Genomic DNA, 20,551 nt, shown 5'->3' on the forward strand with positions numbered 1-20,551 from the left:
GAGAGATTAGCTGAGATCAGTCGGAATAATGGCTAAATATTAGACTGATTTCATGTTTGCTCATTAAAAAAAAATATTTTAGCCACCATTTCAATTATCTTTGAATACAACTGAATGACAATGTTCTTTAACATATTTTTAAGCTTTCTGTCATATTTCTTCTGAGAGGCTATAGAGTAAATTGAGGGACAGAGAGGTTTAGTAAATTTTGTGTATCTGTAGTTCATTATCCACTTACACTGCAGAATTGTTCTCTCTTAAAATGTAAGTATCTACATAATATATGAGTAAATAACCTTTTTGTCTTACAAAAATATTTTTTGTATCCTTTTTAGAACATTTTTTATATTGGTGCTTTATGGAACAAACATGCTTCTGAGTTTTTATTATCATGTCTATCAACACCAAATACACAATGTGTTCTTAATCACCTTTATTATACAGTATGTGAAAAAGGTCACAGTTTTACTTATACTGAATCCTCTACACTTCCTTTGTGTATTAATATTTTTTTTTTTTGCTTGTCTCAGTTGTATCCTTTGAAACAGTAGACACCATAGAGTTTGTGTTTCTTGTCTGGGAAACCAGAGAAGCGCACTGCAGCTTCAGTGGGGCTACAGCGGCGACGTGGACGTGAGATGGGGTAGCGCACACTTCCATCAGCTAGCCAGCCAACATCACAGCGATCGTAGCCCAGCAGCTTCCATGCTGCATACATTTGGCCTACCTTAGCAATCTGAGCTCCATCCTTTTGACATGCCAGCACGGCTTCATCATATGTCATCTTCAAAGAGGGCTTAAGATAGTAGAAACGACCTACAGATTTCAAGATAATGTACAAATATTCAGTGTTAAGATTTTAAGTTTCTGGTTGTTTACTTAAAAGCTTTGTTTTATGCTAAACTTATTTGGGATAGATAATGTGTATCTAAAGAAAAGTCTAAAGTCTAGCTTCTTTTCGAAGCTAGACTTTGCATGGCAGGTTTGGTTTGCAATGACAATTATTAGGCTACTCCAGGTGAAAAGGTTAATAGTGTAAAACTGGCATAAATTTTAGTATAGGTAACATTTATCTCCAACTGAGAAAAACTGTATTATAATTTAATCAAGCAATGCTTGTTTTTATCTTTCTTCTTAAGAAGTTCATTCATTCATTCATTCATCTCAGGCGTCATCGGGCATCAAGGCAGGATACACCCTGGACAGAGTGCCAACCCATCGCAGGGCACACACACACTCATTCACTCACACAATCACACACTACGGACAATTTTCCAGAGATGCCAATCAACCTACCATGCATGTCTTTGCACCAGTGGAGGAAACTCGGAGTACCCGGAGAAAAACCCCGAGGCACAGGGAGAACGTGCAAACTCCACACACAAAGCAGAGGCGTGAATCAAACCCCCAACCCTAGAGGTGTGAGGCGAACATGCTAACCACTAAGCCACCGTGCCCTTCTTAAGAAGTTAAAAAGTAAAAAATATAACATCATATATACAAACCTTTGTACTTTGATGTGAAACAGAATACATCATATCTGCTCTTTTCCTTGTCTTGCATTCCATAATTCCTTATGCCAGGGACAGTGTTCTTCCCTCCACATGGATCTCGAGGTTTGGTGATTGGGTATTGCACTGATCCATCACTAAGCCAACCAGCATTGCACCAGTCTAGCCCTTCCCTCCAAGCATCATAAAGCTGGTCAAAAGAGGCCACAATGGCATCCTGGTCTTGACAGGTTTTCTCAGCATCTTGGAAGTTCATTTTATATCGACCATTAGGTGAAAAATACGGGAAAACTACACCTGTGGAAACATTTCCCAGTCAGTTCCTTTGCAAGACAGCCTTTCCAGTCATATATTATTAAGCAAATAATACCTGTTTACCACAATCTTAGAATTAGCCTGAACAATCCTAAATAATACATGAATTTACCTAAACAGTTGCAGTGTACATAGAAATATCTAGAAATATCTTTGCAACAAAAAATATTTACACCTCCAAACTAATTACACTAGCTTGATTCCCAACTACTAAATGTACTATAGTACTAACTGATTGTGAAAATTAAATTTGTGACAATGTTACCTTGCAGATTGAGGGATACCACTACTGTGCCATCCTCCAGACCATCAATCACCTCACATTTGTATCTCCCATAGTCCTCCAGTGTTAACTCATTAATGACCAGTGATGCATCGTTCTTACTGGCATCTTGTAGATGCACACGGCCATGAAATCTACCATAGCTCTTCTTATGGAAACCCATAGCTACAAAAACATCAATCTCTTTAAGATAATCTGATGTTAACTTAGTCCACTTTATCCTCATTTTGGGATTGGGGACACGCCCGGGGTTCCTTTGAAACATGCATGTTAGTGTTACATTGCCCCCCCGATGAGACAGCACTTTGGCTTGTTCTGTTGTAACAGACAGTCCAGGCCCATTTTCTGAAAAACAGGGAGCATAAAAATCCTTAACTTTATCTTTTTGAAAACAATGTAAAGCATTTACCATGTGTGGAAAGAGCATTTTTAGTTTTAGAGAACACAGTACAAATGACCACATAACCAACATAGACATATAGAGAGACCCATCCTCCCAGTAATAAGATATGCTCAAATTACAACCCCCCCACACAAAATATCTGATATATTTTTTGCTGCTGTTGTTGCACCCCATGTGACATTGAACAAAAAAGGGTGGTTTGCCTCAACAGACCACGAGTGCAATGTCAAAATTTTTGAGATGGAAGGAAGGTGGGCCTTACTATATGGTTGGAAGTGTGTTTTGGATCATTGTCTTGCTGCTTGATAAAGTTCCTCCCAATTAATTTGAATGTATTTCTCACTACCTCCATTTGTGGCTCGTCTCTATATCTCGATAAAGGACAATCTGGCCTTCTGATTCTTACTGCTAATGAGTGGTTTGCATCTCGTAATATGACCTCTATAAATCCTTTTTTGAAGTCTTAATCGAATGCTGTATTGTGATACCTTTACCACTCTGGATGTTAATTGGTGATGACACTGGCTATAGTTTTGGGTATTTTCCTCCTGTTCAGTGTCTAATTTTCAGTTCGATTTTCAGTTTTCTTTCTTTCTTTTTTTTTTCAGAAAAAATCAAACTGTCATTTTGGCTATAGCCAAAGTTTGTGCAATGTCTCTGAGTGACTTTTCACTTTTCTCAACCTTAAAATGGTTTGCTTTTTAGACCACTGTCTGATCTTCATGCTGTATTTTCCTTAAAAAAAAAAAAGTGAAACTGAAAGCTAAAACCAAGAGTAGATTTTCAGTGCTCTCTTCTCTCTTCTCATATTTATTTTGATCTTGAATCCTCTTGAGTCTTCAGTCTACAGCATAAACAAATTTCTAATAGGTTCACATTTGCCCAACTGCTGCCAGTGATGCTGGAGAAGTTTGTTTCCTGAATACTACAGGCAGCTCTAAAGAACCACTTTGCAGCCCTCTCTTCTCCCTCTCACTTGTTCTTCCTTCTCGTCTTCCCTCTCTGCCTGTCCCTGTACAATGGTACTGGCATCTCAGATAGTATTAAGCAGTATGTGTGTGGATGTGTCCTGTAGCATTGTAGCATGGTTTGAGTGGTGTGAAGCATTGGCTGTGGAGGTGCTGCTCAGATAGTCGTGGAAGATTGAGAGGGCCCTTCACTTTGCATTTCCCTTTGGAGTAGATGTGGAATGAAACTCTTGGGTGAAAGTAATTGGTGGTCAGGGGTGTGGTCTAACATCATGTTTGAAGACAAAAAAGGAAATTAACCAATTTTTGGTCCTGAAGTGCTGTCAAGAAATGTTATTCCAGGTGGCTCACCATAATTCCATAACCATAACTATATCATAACATCTTCTCTCTCTCTCTCTCTCTCTCTCTCTCTCTCTCTCTCTCTCTCTCTCTCTCTCTCTCTCTCCAGCTACTCATGCTACTCTTGAGTTTCCTGAGTTCCTGAGTTACTTTATGAATCCTGATGTTCTACACCTGGTTAGAGTCTCATCACCCTGCCAAAGAATATTTTTTACATTTACATTATTTCCTGTCTAGTGTCACCCAAATGAGGATCGGTTCTCTTCTAAGCCTGGTTCCTCTAAAATGTTTCTTCCTCATATCATCTCAGGGCCTTAGGGATAGGGATGTAATTAGATACCTAGAAGCAAATTGTTGGGGATTAAACTATTCACTACTTTCTTTAATCAAATGCTTAATATTTAAGTTTGTTGTAAGTTTGTTATTATTTGCATAAAGTTATGTGCCAATAAGTAGTAAGTATTTGTTGCGTTGGTCCAAGTCTGCCACCTTCCATCATCACTGATCCAATCTAGAAAAGTGTCACAAAGACATAGAATACAACAGCGTTGATGGCAGAAACATTGTGAGAGCTGTGAAAACACCCTACACAACAGTCAGTGACATCACAAACGCCACAAGATAGGATTTCATCAGGGGAAAAAATTGGAATACCTTATCCAACTTGAGAACGCGTTTCACCTTCTGAAGAGCAAAACCTCTCAATACAAAGAGCAACTGAAAGCAGCTATTGTCAGGGACGCGGCGATAAAAGAGTCCCAAATGCAGGATAGCTAAAATAAAATAGGATTTATTAACTAAACACAGACTAAACAAGACAAAGACAACAGAGGATTCCTCACTGCTCAAGGCAATGCAGGTCAACCAAATAGACAAGAAAATCAGACACATGAGGAACAGGTGTGCAGAAGCGGGCAGGAAGAGACAAGAGCAGGGCAGACACGTGACACAAAACACAAACAAATGCACATGGCCAAAGTCCGGGCTGAGTCCTGACAGTACCCCCCCTTGTGGCGCGGCTCCCGACGTGCCAATCTGTCTTGACAGTCACGAGGCAGGTGGGGAGAGCAAGGCACACAGCGAGGCAGGTGGGGGAGCAAGGCACATGGCGAGGCAGGTGGGGGGAGTAAGGCACACGGTGAGGCATGTGGAGCGAGCAAGGCACATGGCGAGGCAGGTGGGGGGGAGCAAGGCACATGGCAAGGCCGGTGGGGGGAGCAAGGCACACAGCGGTGCAGCCAGAGAGGCCGAGCGATGTCCACAGCCGAGCAGGAGGCCCGAGCGACTTCCACAGCCGAGCAGGAGGGCTGAGCGACATCCACAACCAAACAGGAGGGCCAATCACAACCCCCGATGCACCACAGCCAGACCCACAACTTGGGAACCAGGAAAGGGGAGGGAGGGAGGTCGGGGAGAAAAAAATCCACCTCCACAGAACATAAAATTTAACAAAAAAAATCCATGGGGGCAAAACACGGGAAGTGGGGCAGCGTCCTCATCGGAAACCGAATATGAAGCGACGCCCCCCACCGGACAGGTGCAGGGCGATGTTGCAGGGCACCGAAAAAACAAAACAAAACACGGGATGGTGACAAAACAGGAAGGAAAGGCGTTGCCCCCCGCAGAGCGGAGTCCCTCACCGGAAAAATGTGGACCGATGTCACCAAAACAAAAACAAAATCAGGGAGGGAAAGGGCAGGGGAAAAAAATGCTCCCACAATAAGCCGGTCCAGGCTAAAGCTATCCTGCTGGGTCTAGGTCTGGCGGAATCCTTCTGTCAGGGACGCAGGGATAAAAGAGACCCAAATGCAGGATAACTAAAATAAAATAGGATATTAACTTAAAAAAAAAACATGAAACACAGACTAGACAAGGCAAAGACAACAGAGGGTTCCATGCGGCTCAAGGCAACGCGGCTCAACTAAACAAACAAGAAAATCAGACACATGAGGAAAAGGTGTGCAGAAGCGGGCAGGAAGAGACAAGGGAGGGGCAGACAATTGACACCAAACACAAACAAATGCACATGGCCAAAGTCCGGACTGAGTCCTGACAGCTATGGCACATGCCTAGAAAACCATTAAAAATAGAATTCAACAGTTTGGTGATGTCAGTGGATTGTTAACATGGTGGGATATAAAATGTACTTTACTTTGACTATCTGTTCTTATACTTCTGCTCAGCTAACAATTTTGGGTGTAATCAAAGGTACAATATTAAGTTTGCCCATTGAGCCACAAGAGCATTACTGGTTAGCCAGTAGTGTCAGATGAGATGGCCTGGCATGCAGTCCAAAGTTCCAATTCATCTCAAAGGTGTTTGGTGCGGTTGAGGTCAGGTACTGTATCTCTCCTGGCCAATGGAGTTTTTCCACACCAACTTTGGCAAAATATGTCTTCATGGACCTCACTATGAACTGGGAACCTCTTATGCTGAAACATGTTTGGGCCCCTTGTTAAGAAACCGTATCTAAAGCCACACTATGTGCGCTTCCAAATTGTGTCAACAGTTTGGGCTTTATCTTATGGCCCTTGAAAGGCTCACATATATACTGATGTGGCCTGAATAAACCCTTACTTTGACAACCCTGGTTTATATACTTTGGTACTTTCTAAAAAACTTCATGAAGAATATCTGCCTGTGGTCTGTTTTCATTTTCTTTTATAAAATTTATTTATTGATTCTACCCACCACAATTATTTATCTGGTATTATTGAGGTTATTACGGTTATGAAAGTTATGGTGTTTCCACCATGTCAGCCAAGCAATGTAGCAGGTAAATGATTGATTTTAACTAAGGTTCTTTGTTAACTAGTAGGTATGTTCTATAATTCGGAGCACTGTCATTCTTCAACACAACAAAGCTTAAAGAGGGTAACAGACTTACCGTCTTACACAATATACAGTCTTAGCTAATAGCAATCTGCATGTACAGATATTGTCACTTATACATCTATACCTAGATAACAGATATGAATCTAATATGAATAAGAATTCAGATTATTGAATAAATATGATGATTAAAAATATTTTTGGTTAATATTTTACACTGTCGCTTCCGTTTAATAAAACTTTTACTTCCCTATGTCAGTTCATTTAATTCATCTTTGGGAAATGCTCTTTGTATCTTTTTAATATTCCAAACTCATTTAAAGGTACATAGTCATTAAGTATGGCAAACATTGACCTTGTCCAGTGTGTGAGCTGCAGGATGTTAAGCAATTCTTTCTCTGTCATTAAAGAGAGACTAATTTTAGCTAGCTGTCTGACCAGTCTCTCAAGTGGGAATGTCCGCATCCATGTGCACTTCAAAATATATGGGTAATATTGATCGTATGACCTACCTGAGATGTAAGAGGTCCTGTAAGACTCTGAATCGTAAGCCTTGTCAAAGATCTCTGCATAGCACACGGAGAGGACGGTGAGGAGAAAGAGAGTGTTCATCTTGATATATTGCATTAGTGCCGTTACTTCACTACAAATAGACAGAACAGCATAGTTATTTCAGCAATTCCCATTTTAACATAATATGAACACTGCAAGTCCAATAATTGACTTTTTGGTTCTATGATTATCAAAGAAACGAAAAAGAAAGTATTTTTTTTCTGATCCTCCAGTATATTTCTATCTGCATTATTTCAAGGTAAACCGGCAATTATTCTTGTAGTGCAGAGCATGTTTTCTCCATAACTGCAACACTCATTTCAGGCAAATCATAAATAGGATTGTGGCAGATATAAAGAACCAAATATTTAATCTCATATAATCTTGTGTCTTAAGAATGCAAATTCCAGATGACATTGTCTTCAGTTAAACTCTTCACACAAATGCTTCAACCATGCAGAACACAGTGTGTATAAAAATGAAACAAACTTTACATATCAACACAGTGCAGAACTTTCCGAAACATGTCTTGAGCACAATAGCATTAATAGAGCACTATCATTCGCCAGCACAACAAAGCCTGAAGAGGGTAGCAGACTTACCATCTTACATAATATACAGTCCTAGCTAATAGCAAGCTGCATGTAAAGATATTGTCAAATATACATCTGAGCTAGAAAGACTGTACATGCTCTCTCTCTCTCTCTCTCTCTCTCTCTCTCTCTCTCTCTCTCTCTCTCTCTCTTTCTCTCTCTCTCTCTCTCTCTCTCTCTATCTATCTATCTCTCTCTCTGCAGTAATTCTGCTTGATCCTTTTTTCCTCTTCATTCATTTCAGAGTGCTGACGCACTTGCAGAGTGTGCCAGGTAGTAGTTCTGCAGTCAGCAGAACAAAATTGTACTCTCTCTGCAGAGCAGCCCCCACCAATTCACCGAAGACCAGGCTGCAAATAGTCATTAGGCATACCAGGAATCCACCAATGATAAGATTAGGGAGAACAAACACATGTCCTTTTCTACATATTTCAGCATATACTGTCTAGATAATATAAATAAAACCATACAAAACCTCCAAAAATGAATAACATTTCAAAATTCAATACAGAAATCGGATCATAAATATCAAAACTTCAAGTTGCTTTTTTATAATCATATGAGCTTTATAATAATTGAATGAGAAGTAGGGTCACCTGCCTGTATTATAAATAATATAAATTATTATATAAATAAACAAGCATACAAGTTTGCTTTACTTTAATTTACTTTTATATTAAGAAATTATTAAGTCATTAGGAAATACATACAATTCTAATGTTTAAGGTCCTTTTAAAATTAAGACATTCCTATGTACTAGATGAAAAATCTTAGACATTTATATATCTAAATAAGATAACAGATATGAATAAAAAAAAAACAGATTATTTATAAATATAATGATTATAAATATTTTTGGTTTAAATTTTTCTGCTGTTGCTTTAATTTTTTTTTTTTTTTTTTTTTACTTCCCTATCTCATTTTATTCAACTTCGGGAAATGCTCTTTGTATCTTTTTAACATTCCAAACTCATTTAAGTCAAAGGTTCATAGACATTAAGTATGGCAAACATTAACCTTGTCCAGTGTGTGAGCTTCAGAATGTTAAGCAATTCTTCCTCCATCATTAGCATTAATTTTACGTGTAATAAGTGTATGTTAGTTAGCTGTCTGACCAGTCTATCATTTAAAGATCACATAAATAATATCACAAACAATATAACTTTCCTCTCAGAAACATTTCTAAGATATAAGATGTCACTACATGATGCAGAAACACTAGTTCATGCATTTGTTACCTCTAGGTTGGATTACTGTAATGCTTTACTGTCTGGATGTTCCAGTAGGAGCATAAACAAGCTCCAGTTAGAGTCCTAACTCGAACCAGAAGATACAAACGTATTACTCCTATCTTATCCACACTGCATTGGCCTTTCTTAGGTAAAGGAACAGATCTGGAGGGTTCAAGGCACAGAGTGTTTGGTTAACTAGGATGTCTGAATGCTGTCGCCTTACTTCCCTTGCAAGTCTCTTAGGTTTGCAGACTGTGGAGTGGTAGGATGCTTTTACATCCCAGCAAGTCCTCATGTCTGTGTCAATTTCTGGTTCTAACTTTAGTTATGCTGTTATAGCTAGCCTTGCCAGAGTCCCTGTCTGCACTTTGCACATAATTTACATTGTACATCACATAATTACAATCATACCTAATATTTTTCTCTTTTTCCTCACCTTTCTCTCTCTTTCCCTCTCTCTCGAGCTACACATGCCACTCCCAAGCTCCCAGTGTTCTGAGTTCCCAGTCTAATTGCCACTTCATCAATCCTGATGTTCTACCCCAGGCTCTTGCTTTTGCTCTCCTTTACTGAAGACGCAAAAAAAAGCATTGCAAATCAGTGTGGATAAAACTCTAGTATCACAGTTTAGTGCAAGAATTGAGCCTTAATGGAGAAGATTTCCGTGGTTATTTTGAGGTGTCACGATGATATAGTAATGGGTTTTCAGAAACTGCGAGAATTAGCTTCACTCCCATGTTGACGTCTACACGATCATATTGCACATTCCGTGCGACTGTCACTAGGGGGCGAAATCTGACAGTCGTGTCCTTTGTCGTGTGCAGTATGAATGCCGCTTTAGACTGTCATGCCTTCTTTGAACCACTGTTGCATCACTTGTATGGTAGGGTCCTTATCAGCAATCATTTGAAGACTATGCCAGGAAGGAATTAGTGTTGGTTCTATGGTGAACTCAGAATTTGCACCTACCCATTAGTTCCTCAGGATCTCTCGGTGGCACATTTATAAACTGTTGTTGAAAGGACATTATTTACATTTACATTATTTTTTGTCTAGTGTCACCCAAATGAGACTGGGTTCCCTTCCATTCTCTCTAGGTTTCTTCCTCATATCATCTCAGGGAGTTTTTTCCTTGCTACCATCATCTCCAACTTGCTATTTTTTTACTTCTGTTTCTATACTCCTGTAAAGCTACTTTGAGACAATGTGAATAAAAATAAATTGAACTGTATTGAATTTCAAATACTCAATCCTGACCATCTGGCACCAACAACCATGCCACAGTTAAAGTCACAGAGAATACATTAACTTAAGCTCTTGAGTAGAAGCTCATTGTGAATTGTGCTGCTACCACACAATTGGCTGCATATTTGGATATATGGATAAGTGCATAAATTAGCAGGTGTACAGCAGTGGTTAGTGGTCTCTTGACCTGCTTCAACCTCCACTTTGACAAGTTCAAGAATTCTTGCCTTCTCCCCTTTCTGCATTATTTCTCCCTGACATTCAACAACTGTGCTTACAAAAGGGGGAAAATGTCTTGAAACTGGTTTTCAGAAACCCCTCTCCAGCTATAGAATTCAATGGTACCCCACTCCACATCTGCAAATCAACACTTGGTATACTTCACCATCACCCACCATACCTGCTATTAGTATGGCTCTTCCACTTACCAAAACATCCACTCTATCTCCCCTTTCTCTGTAGCTTCCTGGACGTTATCATCCCTTCCTGACCCTGATTCCTTTTTCCTCCCTACTGCTGGAGTTATCCACAAATACTTTCCATAGCTTTGGAACTCGTCTGCCCTCAATTTTTTAAAATCAGAGAAATTTAGTACCCAAATCCTAGATACTAGATGTGTTGCAGAACAACTGAGGAGAAGTAAGAACAGCAAAGACAAGCAAGCAAGATCCTCACAACAAGCAAGATCCTCACAAGTTCCACAGCAGGTGAAGGTGAAGGTTCTGGACTCAATATGACCTCAATATCACTGAGCCACTTTGGGGAGATCTCAAACGTGCAGTTTGTGCAAGACAACCAAAAATTTACAGGAACTTGCCAAGAAAAATGGGCAGCTGAACCTGAAGGGGAACCTGAAGAATTATGGACGTCATGCACAATTATTACAAAAGACTTCACGCCATAATCGATGCTATACAGGGCAATGCACGATATTAAGCACAGGGATTGTTTACTTATTTTCTTTTTTGATATGTTTTGTTTGATGATTGTGCCATTCTGTTATGCCTTACATATTAACTTCAGTCCTATAAGGAAAAAAAAATCTTTTGCCTTCTCACCAATGTACTTTTAAAAATGGCACACATACATTTGGCAAATGACTTATGAGCACACCTATATATATATATATATATATATATATATATATATATATATATATATATATATATATATATATATAAATATATATATATATAAATATATATATATAAGTATATATATATATATATATATATATATATATACGTGTGTATATATATATATATATATATATATATATATATATATATATATATACGTATATATATATATACGTATATATATATACGTATATATATATATATATATACACATATACAGTATGTGTTCATATATATACAGAGGTGGGAAGTAACGGAGTAAAAATACTTTGTTACTGAACTTAAAATTACGTTAAAATGCAGGACATGTCGTCGATGGGAAAGAAAATTATTTATCAGTTTGATCCAAGAGCGATTTTTTTTTTACTTTGCTTTTATGCGCTTGCATTGTAGTCTTTCAAAAGTGCATCTTCAGCTGTCTGCTTTATTTGAACAGAAAAGCACAGGTACGCACAGCGTGCACGCGCAGTCAGAGCTGGAGGCGTTTATCTATAAAGTTAATCGGCGGAAAGACACGTGGCACCAGGACACCCTAGGTCGGAGGTCGATGATCGACTTTGTGGTTGTTTCATCTGACCTCCGGCCATATGTCTTGGACAATCAGGTAAAGAGAGGGGCGGAGCTGTCAACTGATCACCACCTGGTGGTGAGTTGGATCCGATGGCAGGGGAGGAAGTTGGACAGACTTGGCAGACCCAAACGTACTGTGAGGGTCTGCTGGGAACGTTTGGCAGAGTCTCCGGTCAGAAAGATCAACTCCCACCTCCAGCAGAGCTTCAACCAGATCCCGAGGGAGGTTGGAGACATTGAGTCAGAGTGGACCATGTTCTCCACCTCCATTGTCAACGCGGCTGCTCGGAGCTGTGGCCGTAAGGTCTCCGGTGCCTGTCGTGGCGGCAATCCCCGTACCCGGTGGTGGACCCCGGAAGTAAGGGATGCCGTCAAGCTGAAGAAGGAGGCAGCTGATAGGTTCCGGAGGGCCAAGTGAGCTTCAGCCCGGGTGGTTGCGGAGGCGAAAACTCGGGTCTGGGAGGAGTTCAGTGAGGACATGGAGAAGGACTATTGGTTGGCCTCGAAGAAATTCTGGCAAACCGTCCGGCCCCTCAGGAGGGGAAAGCAGTGCCCTGCATACACTGTTTACAGTGGTAGTGGGAATCTGCTGACTTCGACTGGGGACATTCTCAGACGGTGGAAGGAGTACTTCAAGGATCTCCTCAACCCCACCGACATGTCTTCCACTGAGGAAGCAGAGGCCGAGGGCTCGGTTGTGGACTCGTCGATCCCCCAAGCTGAGGTCACTGAGGTAGTTGAGACGCTCCTCAGTGGCAAGTCCCAGTGCGTGGATGAGATCCGCCCCGAGTACCTCAAGTCTCTGGATCTTGTGGGGCTGTCTTGGTTGACACGCCTCTGCAACATCACGTGGCGGTTGGGGACAGTGCCTCTGGACTGGCAGACTGGGGTGGTGGTCCCTCTGTTTAAGAAGGGGGACCGGAGGGTGTGTTCCAACTACAGGGGGATCACACTCCTCAGCCTCCCCGGAAAAATCTATGCCAGGGTACTGGAGAGGAGAATTCGGCCGATAGTCGAACCTCGGATTCAGGAGGAACAATGCGGGTTTCGTCCCGGTCGTGGAACACTGGACCATCTCTATACTCTTGCCAGGTTGCTGGAGGGTGCATGGGAGTTTGCCCAACCTGTCCACATGTGCTTTGTGGATTTGGAGAAGGCATTCGACTGTGTCCCTCGTGGTGACCTGTGGGGGTGCTCTGGGAGTATGGGGTCCGGGGCCCTCTGCTAAGGGCTGTCCGGTCCCTATATGACCGGAGCAGGAGTTTGGTTCACATAGCCAGCAGTAAGTCAGACTTGTTCCCAGTGCATGTTGGACTCCGACAGGGCTGCCCTTTGTCACCGGTCCTGTTCATTATTTATATGGACAGGATTTCTAGGCGCAGTCAGTGGCTGGAGGGAGTCCGTTTTGGAGACCACAGGATTTTATCTCTGCTTTTTGCAGATGATGTTGTCCTGTTGGCTTCCTCAAATCGGGATCATCAGTGTGCACTGGGACGGTTTGCAGCCGAGTGTGAAGCGGCAGGGATGGTGGTATAGCTTGTCCCCTTCAGGTTGGCGGAGAGCTCCTGCCTCAAGTGGAAGAGTTTAAGTATCTTGGGGTCTTGTTCATGAGTGAGGGAAGGATGGAGCGGGAGATCGACAGGCGGATCAGTGTATCTTCTGCAGTGATGCGGTCGATATACCGGTCTGTTGTGGTGAAGAAAGAGCTGAGCCGCAAGGCGAAGCTCTCTATTTACCAGTCGATCTACGTTCCTACCATCACCTATGGTCATGAGCTTTGGGTCATGACCGAAAGGACAAGATCCCGGATACAGGCGGCCGAAATGAGTTTCCTCCGTAGGGTGGCTGGGCGCTCCCTTAGAGATAGGGTGAGGAGCTCGGTCACTCGGGAGGAGCTCAGAGTAGATCCGCTGCTCCTGCACATCGAGAGGAGTCAGTTGAGGTGGCTCGGGCATCTGTTTCGGATGCCTCCTGGACGACTCCCTAGGGAGGTGTTCTGGGCATGTCCAACCGGGAGGAGGCCCAGGGGAAGACTAAGGACACGCTGGAGGGACTATGTCTCTCGGCTGGCCTGGGAACGCCTGGGTATTCCCCCGGAAGAGCTGGAGGAAGTGTCTGGGGAGAGGGAAGTCTGGGCATGCCTGCTTAGTCTGCTGCCCCCATGTCCCAGCCCCGGAAAAAGCGGCAGAAGATGGATGGATGGATGGATGGATGGTTAATCGGCAGAAAGACGGCAACCGAAAGCAGTCAAATTTCACTATTCTTATTACCAGAGTTGTCATATATAATATATAATATAGAACTCTTCTTGTTTTAAATTCTCACTGAGGGCTAAGCCCCCTAAAGATGAAATCCTAGAACCGCCCCTGGTGTCAACCCAAAAAACACAAAGTGCTTAATTTAATTAACATTAATTTTGTCATTTGTAAAACATCACAATAATTTTGAGTTGTTCTCAAGGACAGGGCTGGAATCTCCCTACAGTTTGGGATATGGCCTTGTTGATACACTTGGTATACATTATATTTCCAAAAGTATTGGGTCACCTGACCTTTCCTGCTATATGTGGTTGTGTTCTGCTCTCATCCCTACAGAAACACCTTTGGGATGAATCTGAACGTTGATTCCACCCTACCTCACCTACATCAGTGCCTGCCTTTCGTAACACACTAGTGGCTGATGAACACAAATATCCATCAGCACACCCCAAAATTATATATTCATAAACATACACACACACACACACACACTCACACTCACATTCACACACACACACACACACACACACACACACATATATATATATATACATACATATATATATGCGTACCTGCGTTCTGCCAAATGCATGAACACACGCCAGGCCCGGTGGGCTATGTTCTTCACCCGGTTCCAATTCACCGTGACGTACCGACCAGGGAATAAGAACGTCAAAGCCGACGCCCTGTCACGCATGCACCGAGAGTCGGTCCAACACAAACCCACCGAACCGATCCTACCCGAGACCCGCATCCTAGCCCCCATTCAGTGGGACATTATGACCGAGATCACCGACGCCAAAGCCCAAACGCAACCTCCGATCGAATGCCCGGCCGGCAAAACGTACGTGCCGGAGCACCTGCGTACTCCACTCCTGACCCTACTGCACACGAGTCTGGCCTCCGGCCACCCTGGCATAACCGCAACAACCCACCTGGTCCAGAATGAGTTCTGGTGGCCTTCGCTAAACGCAGACACACGCAAGTATGTTCACGGCTGCGCGGCGTGCCACGCCTCCAAGGCTTCTCATCAGTTACCTGTGGGCTTGCTGCAACCTCTGCCTATCCCCCAGCGTCCCTGGTCCCACATCGCGTTGGACTTTATCACAGATCTGCCTTGATCCAACAACTACACCACCATTCTGACCGTTATCGACCGATTCTCGAAAGCCTGCCGGTTAATCCCACTAACCAAACTTCCCACCGCCTTCGAGACCGCGGAGCTGCTATGCAACCAAGTCTTCCGCTTTTATGGCCTTCCAGAAGACATCGTCTCGGACCAAGGTCCTCAGTTCACCTCACGGGTCTGGAGGGCCTTCTTCAAGCGACTCGACATTAACATCAGTCTCACTTCGGGGTACCACCCCCAATCTAACGGTCAGACGGAGCGCCTCAACCAGGAGATCGTCCGTTTTCTCCGAACGTACTGTCGCCACAGTCAGAATGAGTGGAGCCGGTATCTGATGTGGGCAGAATACGCGCAAAACTCCCTCATTAAACCCACCACCGGCCTGACACCCTTTCAGTGCGTCCTCGGGTACCAACCTCCCTTATTCCCCTGGTCCGACACGCCCACCGACCTACCAGCTGTTAACGACTGGTTCCGACGGAGCGAAGAAACGTGGGCCGCAGCTACTACGGAGAGTCGTCCGAACGCAAAAAGCCCAGGCTGACAGACACCGCCGGGAACACCCTGAGTACCAACCCGGCCAGTGGGTTTGGCTCTCGACTCGCGACATCCGGCTCCGGCTACCGGCTACCCTGCCATTTATCACAGCAAGTCTTCCAGGTCCTGAAGCAGCAAAACAGCCCCAGACCATCATACTACCACCACCATATTTTACTGTTGGTATGATGTTCTTTTTCTGAAATTTGGTGTTACTTTTATGCCAGACATAATGGGACACACACCTTCCAAAAAGTTCAACTTTTGTCTTGTCGGTCCACAGAGTATTTTCCCAAAAGTCTTGGGGATCATCAATGTTTTCTGGCAAATCTGAGACAAGCCTTTATGTTCCTTTTGCTCAGCAGCGTTTTTCCTCTTGGAACATTTTTGCCCAGTCTCTTTCTTATTGTGGAGTCATGAACACATTTTTCAAACACTTTTTCACACAGAGCCATGTGGGTTTGGATTTTGTTTTCTCTTAATAATAAAAACCTTAATTTGAAAACTGCATGTTGTGTTTACCTGTGTTATCTTTGACTCATATTTAAATTTTTTTGATCTGAAACATTAAAGTGTGACAAATGTGCAAAAAATACAAAATCAGGAAGGGGCAAACACTTTTTCACACCACTGAATATACTCATATACATATTAATATATTAATACTTAGAGTAAATGAATATGAATAGAGGCTTCAAATAATCAATAAATAGATTCAATCAGTCTTTTTATATACATTTATACATGGTCATGTGAAAAAATTTGGACACCCTATGAAGGCCTGTATGTTTGTTTGTTTTTTCCATATTTGGACATATGGATATTTAAAATCAATTTTAGCAATACTTATAGATTCATGTATTATAAATAAACAATTAAAATTTTAGAACAATTTTAAAACTTTCTGTTAAATGTCACATTTTTTCGCACTTTAAATGGCTAAAATCACATGCAGGTGTATCATATTAGGTACAAATGATTATAACATTGTTACTCAGCATTTTGAAAGAAGCTTTCCCTATATAAAGCTCAGGCATTTACTTTGGTGTGCTCCTGACTGTTAAAGTAAGAACACCATGGTGAGATTGAAAGAGCTGTCAGCATATTATTATTATTATTATTATTAGACCTTAAGAAAAAAGATTGTAGCAGCTTATGAGTCTGGTAAGGGATTTATAAAGATCTCCAAAGAATTCAGCCATTTCACTATCTGGAAAATAGTCTACAAGTGGAGAACATTCAAAACAACTGCTAACATGCCCAGGTCTGGCCGTCCAAGTACAGTAAGTTCACCCTGGGAGCAGAATGCAAGATGCTATTAGAAGTCATCAAAAACCCTAAAATGTCATCACAAGACCTACAGAAGGATCTTGCTACTGTTGATGTTAATGTGCATGCCTCTACAATCAAAAAGAGACTACACAAGTTTAACTTTCATGGAGGTGTGCAAGGAGGAAATCTTTGCTGTCTAAGAAAAACATATAGGCCATGTATTTTGCCAGAGAGAATTTAGACAAAGTATATAGACAAAGGAATAATGTTCTTTGAACAGATGGGTCTAAAATTTAATTATTTGGACACCTGAGCAGAGTACATGTTTGGCATAAACCAAATACAGCATTCCAGGAAAAGAACCTCATACGGTACCAACTGTGAAACATGGAGGTGAAGTGTCCCGGGTTTGGAATGCTTTGCTGCAGCAGGACCTGGCCAGCTCATCATCATAGAATCCACCATGAATTCTATTGCGTATCAAAGGATGCTTGAGGAACATGCGAGACTAACTGTGAAAAAATTAAAGCTGAAGTGCAACTGGACCCTACAACATGACAATGAACCAAAACATACCAGTAAATCCACCAAAGACTGGCTGAAAACTAAGAAATGCTGTGGGGTAACTTGAAATGGTCCATGCATGCAAGAAACTTCTTAAACATCTCACAGCTGAAAGAAATCTATGGTGAGGAATGGGGCAAATTTTCATGTCAGAGACTGGCTACAAGAAGCTGTTCACTGAAGTTATTTTAGCCAAAGGGTTAACGCAATGTGTGTGTGTGTGTTTGTGTGTGTGTGTGTGTGTGTGTGTGTGTGTGTGTGTGTGTGTGTGTGTGTGTGTGTGTGTGTGTGTGTGTGTGTGTGTGTGTGTATGTGTGTGTATGTGTGTGTGAGTGTGTTAAAATGTGCACATGTTCACACACACTGTAAACAGATGGTACAAAATGCAAATAAACCAATACAAAATATAACATATATATAAAAATATGCAGAATAGGGTGAGTGCAAATGTAAGCAGACATGAAAAGCAGATAGATGCTAATAAAACTGTATATAATATTGAAAAGGTTACATTTTCCTGATATGTACTTTATTTTCCTGATATCTAAGCAAACTCAGGGAAGCATAAGACTCAATGTTTCTTCAATGAAAAATCCATTCATAGATTTTTTTTTTTACAAAGATCTTTACAAATGACAAAGAAAGTTCTGTTGGAAAAAGGACCTCCACCCTGTTCCTGTATAAATGGGTTAGGTTCACACCAGAGTCCACCCATCCTGGATGTCAGTTAGAAGTCTGTAACGTCACCCTCGTACCACCTTAGCTCACACAAAGACCTCTCAGTATCGCTGAATACTGCACAGCAAGAAATTACTTGTTTCAATGCTGTGTACATCCAGATTTCTAGTCAATGCTTCTTTCAGTGACTGTATGTAAATCACTTAGAAAATAAGTATTACTGCATAATAATAATAATAATAATAATAATAATAATAATAATAATAATAATATTTTTTTTGCATGGCACAGGTCGCACTGCAATGTGACAGTCAACAGTTCTTCAGTCTTTTCTAGCCTTTCTAGTGTGTCTAAATTAAATATCACAATCTGTCTCAAAGAAGAGGACATTAACCTCACTATATATTAGTAGTAGTAGTAGTAGTAGTAGTAGTAGTAGTAGTAGTAGTAGTAGTAGTAGTAGTAACAACATTATTATTACTGTTTTATTTATTTTATTGACATTTTTCTCACTAGCGCAGTTCTTACTTTCTCTCAGTTTTTTGCTCCTGAGCCCTTTGGGTCCACAAACATGTTAGCTCTCCTAATTAAATTGCTGTTCTCTCTAAATAAAAAAGCACTGATTAAACGACAGAACGACAGAATTTTCCTCGGGCGATGTAAATAGTGAATTTAGCTTTTCTAAGCCTGTTGAAAAGTTGAAAAACCGCACTAGCTTTAAAAATAGCCTACATGCAAATCCGAGCAAATAAACAAAGAGAATAAAAGTGAGAAGCTGTATATATGTCTTACCTCGACAAACAGGGAATTGCGTCTGCTGCTGTACAATTTCTGAAGCGTTTTCTAGTGTTTTTTACTCTCGCCTACGTCACAGGGTAATGAGTGAAAAAAGCACACATCGCGTTGCGTAGACTACTTATAATAGATTTTCCATTCATCCTTTTTTACATTTGCCTCCACTAGAGTTGAACAGACTCGTGACGGCTGATGACAAGTCGTTTTCATGACGTCCAATCAGACCATTGCCTGTCTGCACGAGGGGGCTCGAGGCTGTTGCATGGAAGCACGTTACATGGGCACCAGGTTGCAGGATAAACTACAGAAATCCACTGAAATCATACTTTTACACTTAGTTTGCAAGTGAAGCCAAAAATATTATACGTATATGCAGCTCAGATTCAATATAGTCTATTTTATGTAACCTTTTTTAAATTTGGCCAATTGTTTAATCAGCAGTTGCTTCAAATTATTTTGTTATCCCTCTGCCAGATTTTGATTATGTACCTTAACAAAAGCCTATATTGTCCATCATTATTATGATTAGGAAGTATAAGGAGCTTTGTTCACTGAACATTTTGCCTTCAAGGGAAATGAAAAGCTGGAGGACTATGACTGAAAACCACTGAGTCAGGACTGTAGTACATACACATACCATACTACAACTCTGAGACTTTGGTACATTTCAAACAAAAATGTTTTGAAAATGTATTAATGAAGATTATAATATAAATAATAATAATTTATATTGTATGCAAAATCTTAAATTTAAGAATAAGTCAAATAAACTTTAATTTGAAATAATAATAATAATAATAATAATAATAATAATAATAATAATAATAATAATAATAAAACAGAAAATAGGATTATTTCATGTTCTTTCTGAAATGCTGGTCCAGTTTAAACTCAACGTGTGCTGTATAAGGGCATATGAGTCCCAGTACTGTTCACAATAAGGCTGCACAAAGACTCCTTTTTGAGAATCTGAGCAAACAGCACCGCTGGAGTAATCATAGAAAAGGGGTGGGGGAGCAAGCACAAGCATGTGCTCTGAATGATTGCTTATGTGGTAGTTTTACTTGGAAGTACAGGGTGGAAGTACTGCTATTAAAAAGCAGGCACTGTTGGTTGACTACAAGGTTGGATTCATTTGAGAAAACTTGACATTCTTTATTTCCTACTTACAAATAGCAATGAAAGAAGACAGATGTTAAGCTCCAAAAAAGCTAATTTTGACTTAAAAGTTAAGCTTAAATGTTAATAATTAAATAATAGTTATTTAACTATTATTTAATTACTAACAGTTAAAGGTCTATAAAACTGTAGACACTTAAATGTTAAGGGTAAC

The 20,551-nt window shown here is 41.0% G+C and overlaps 1 protein-coding gene across 2 annotated transcripts; it reads right to left on the minus strand.

Moving 5' to 3' along the window:
• Positions 1–418: 418 nt before the first annotated feature.
• hapln1b (hyaluronan and proteoglycan link protein 1b) lies at positions 419–19,410 on the minus strand. 2 transcript variants are annotated; one of them, XM_027139713.2, is made up of 5 exons: positions 19,216–19,410; positions 7,167–7,297; positions 2,092–2,454; positions 1,506–1,808; positions 419–816 (listed from the first exon to the last, which is right to left on the minus strand). In XM_027139713.2, exons 2-5 carry the CDS (start codon positions 7,279–7,281, stop codon positions 527–529), a joined length of 1,071 nt encoding a protein of 356 aa, XP_026995514.1. In that variant the 5' UTR covers positions 7,282–7,297; positions 19,216–19,410; the 3' UTR covers positions 419–526. The 2 variants fall into 2 exon arrangements, with proteins under 2 accessions (XP_026995514.1, XP_026995516.1); XM_027139715.2 differs by lacking the exon at positions 19,216–19,410 and adding an exon at positions 7,809–8,092.
• Between the last annotated feature and the right edge of the window lie 1,141 nt (positions 19,411–20,551).

Source organism: Tachysurus fulvidraco, chromosome 20, assembly GCF_022655615.1.
Source record: "Tachysurus fulvidraco isolate hzauxx_2018 chromosome 20, HZAU_PFXX_2.0, whole genome shotgun sequence".
Lineage (NCBI taxonomy): Eukaryota > Metazoa > Chordata > Actinopteri > Siluriformes > Bagridae > Tachysurus > Tachysurus fulvidraco.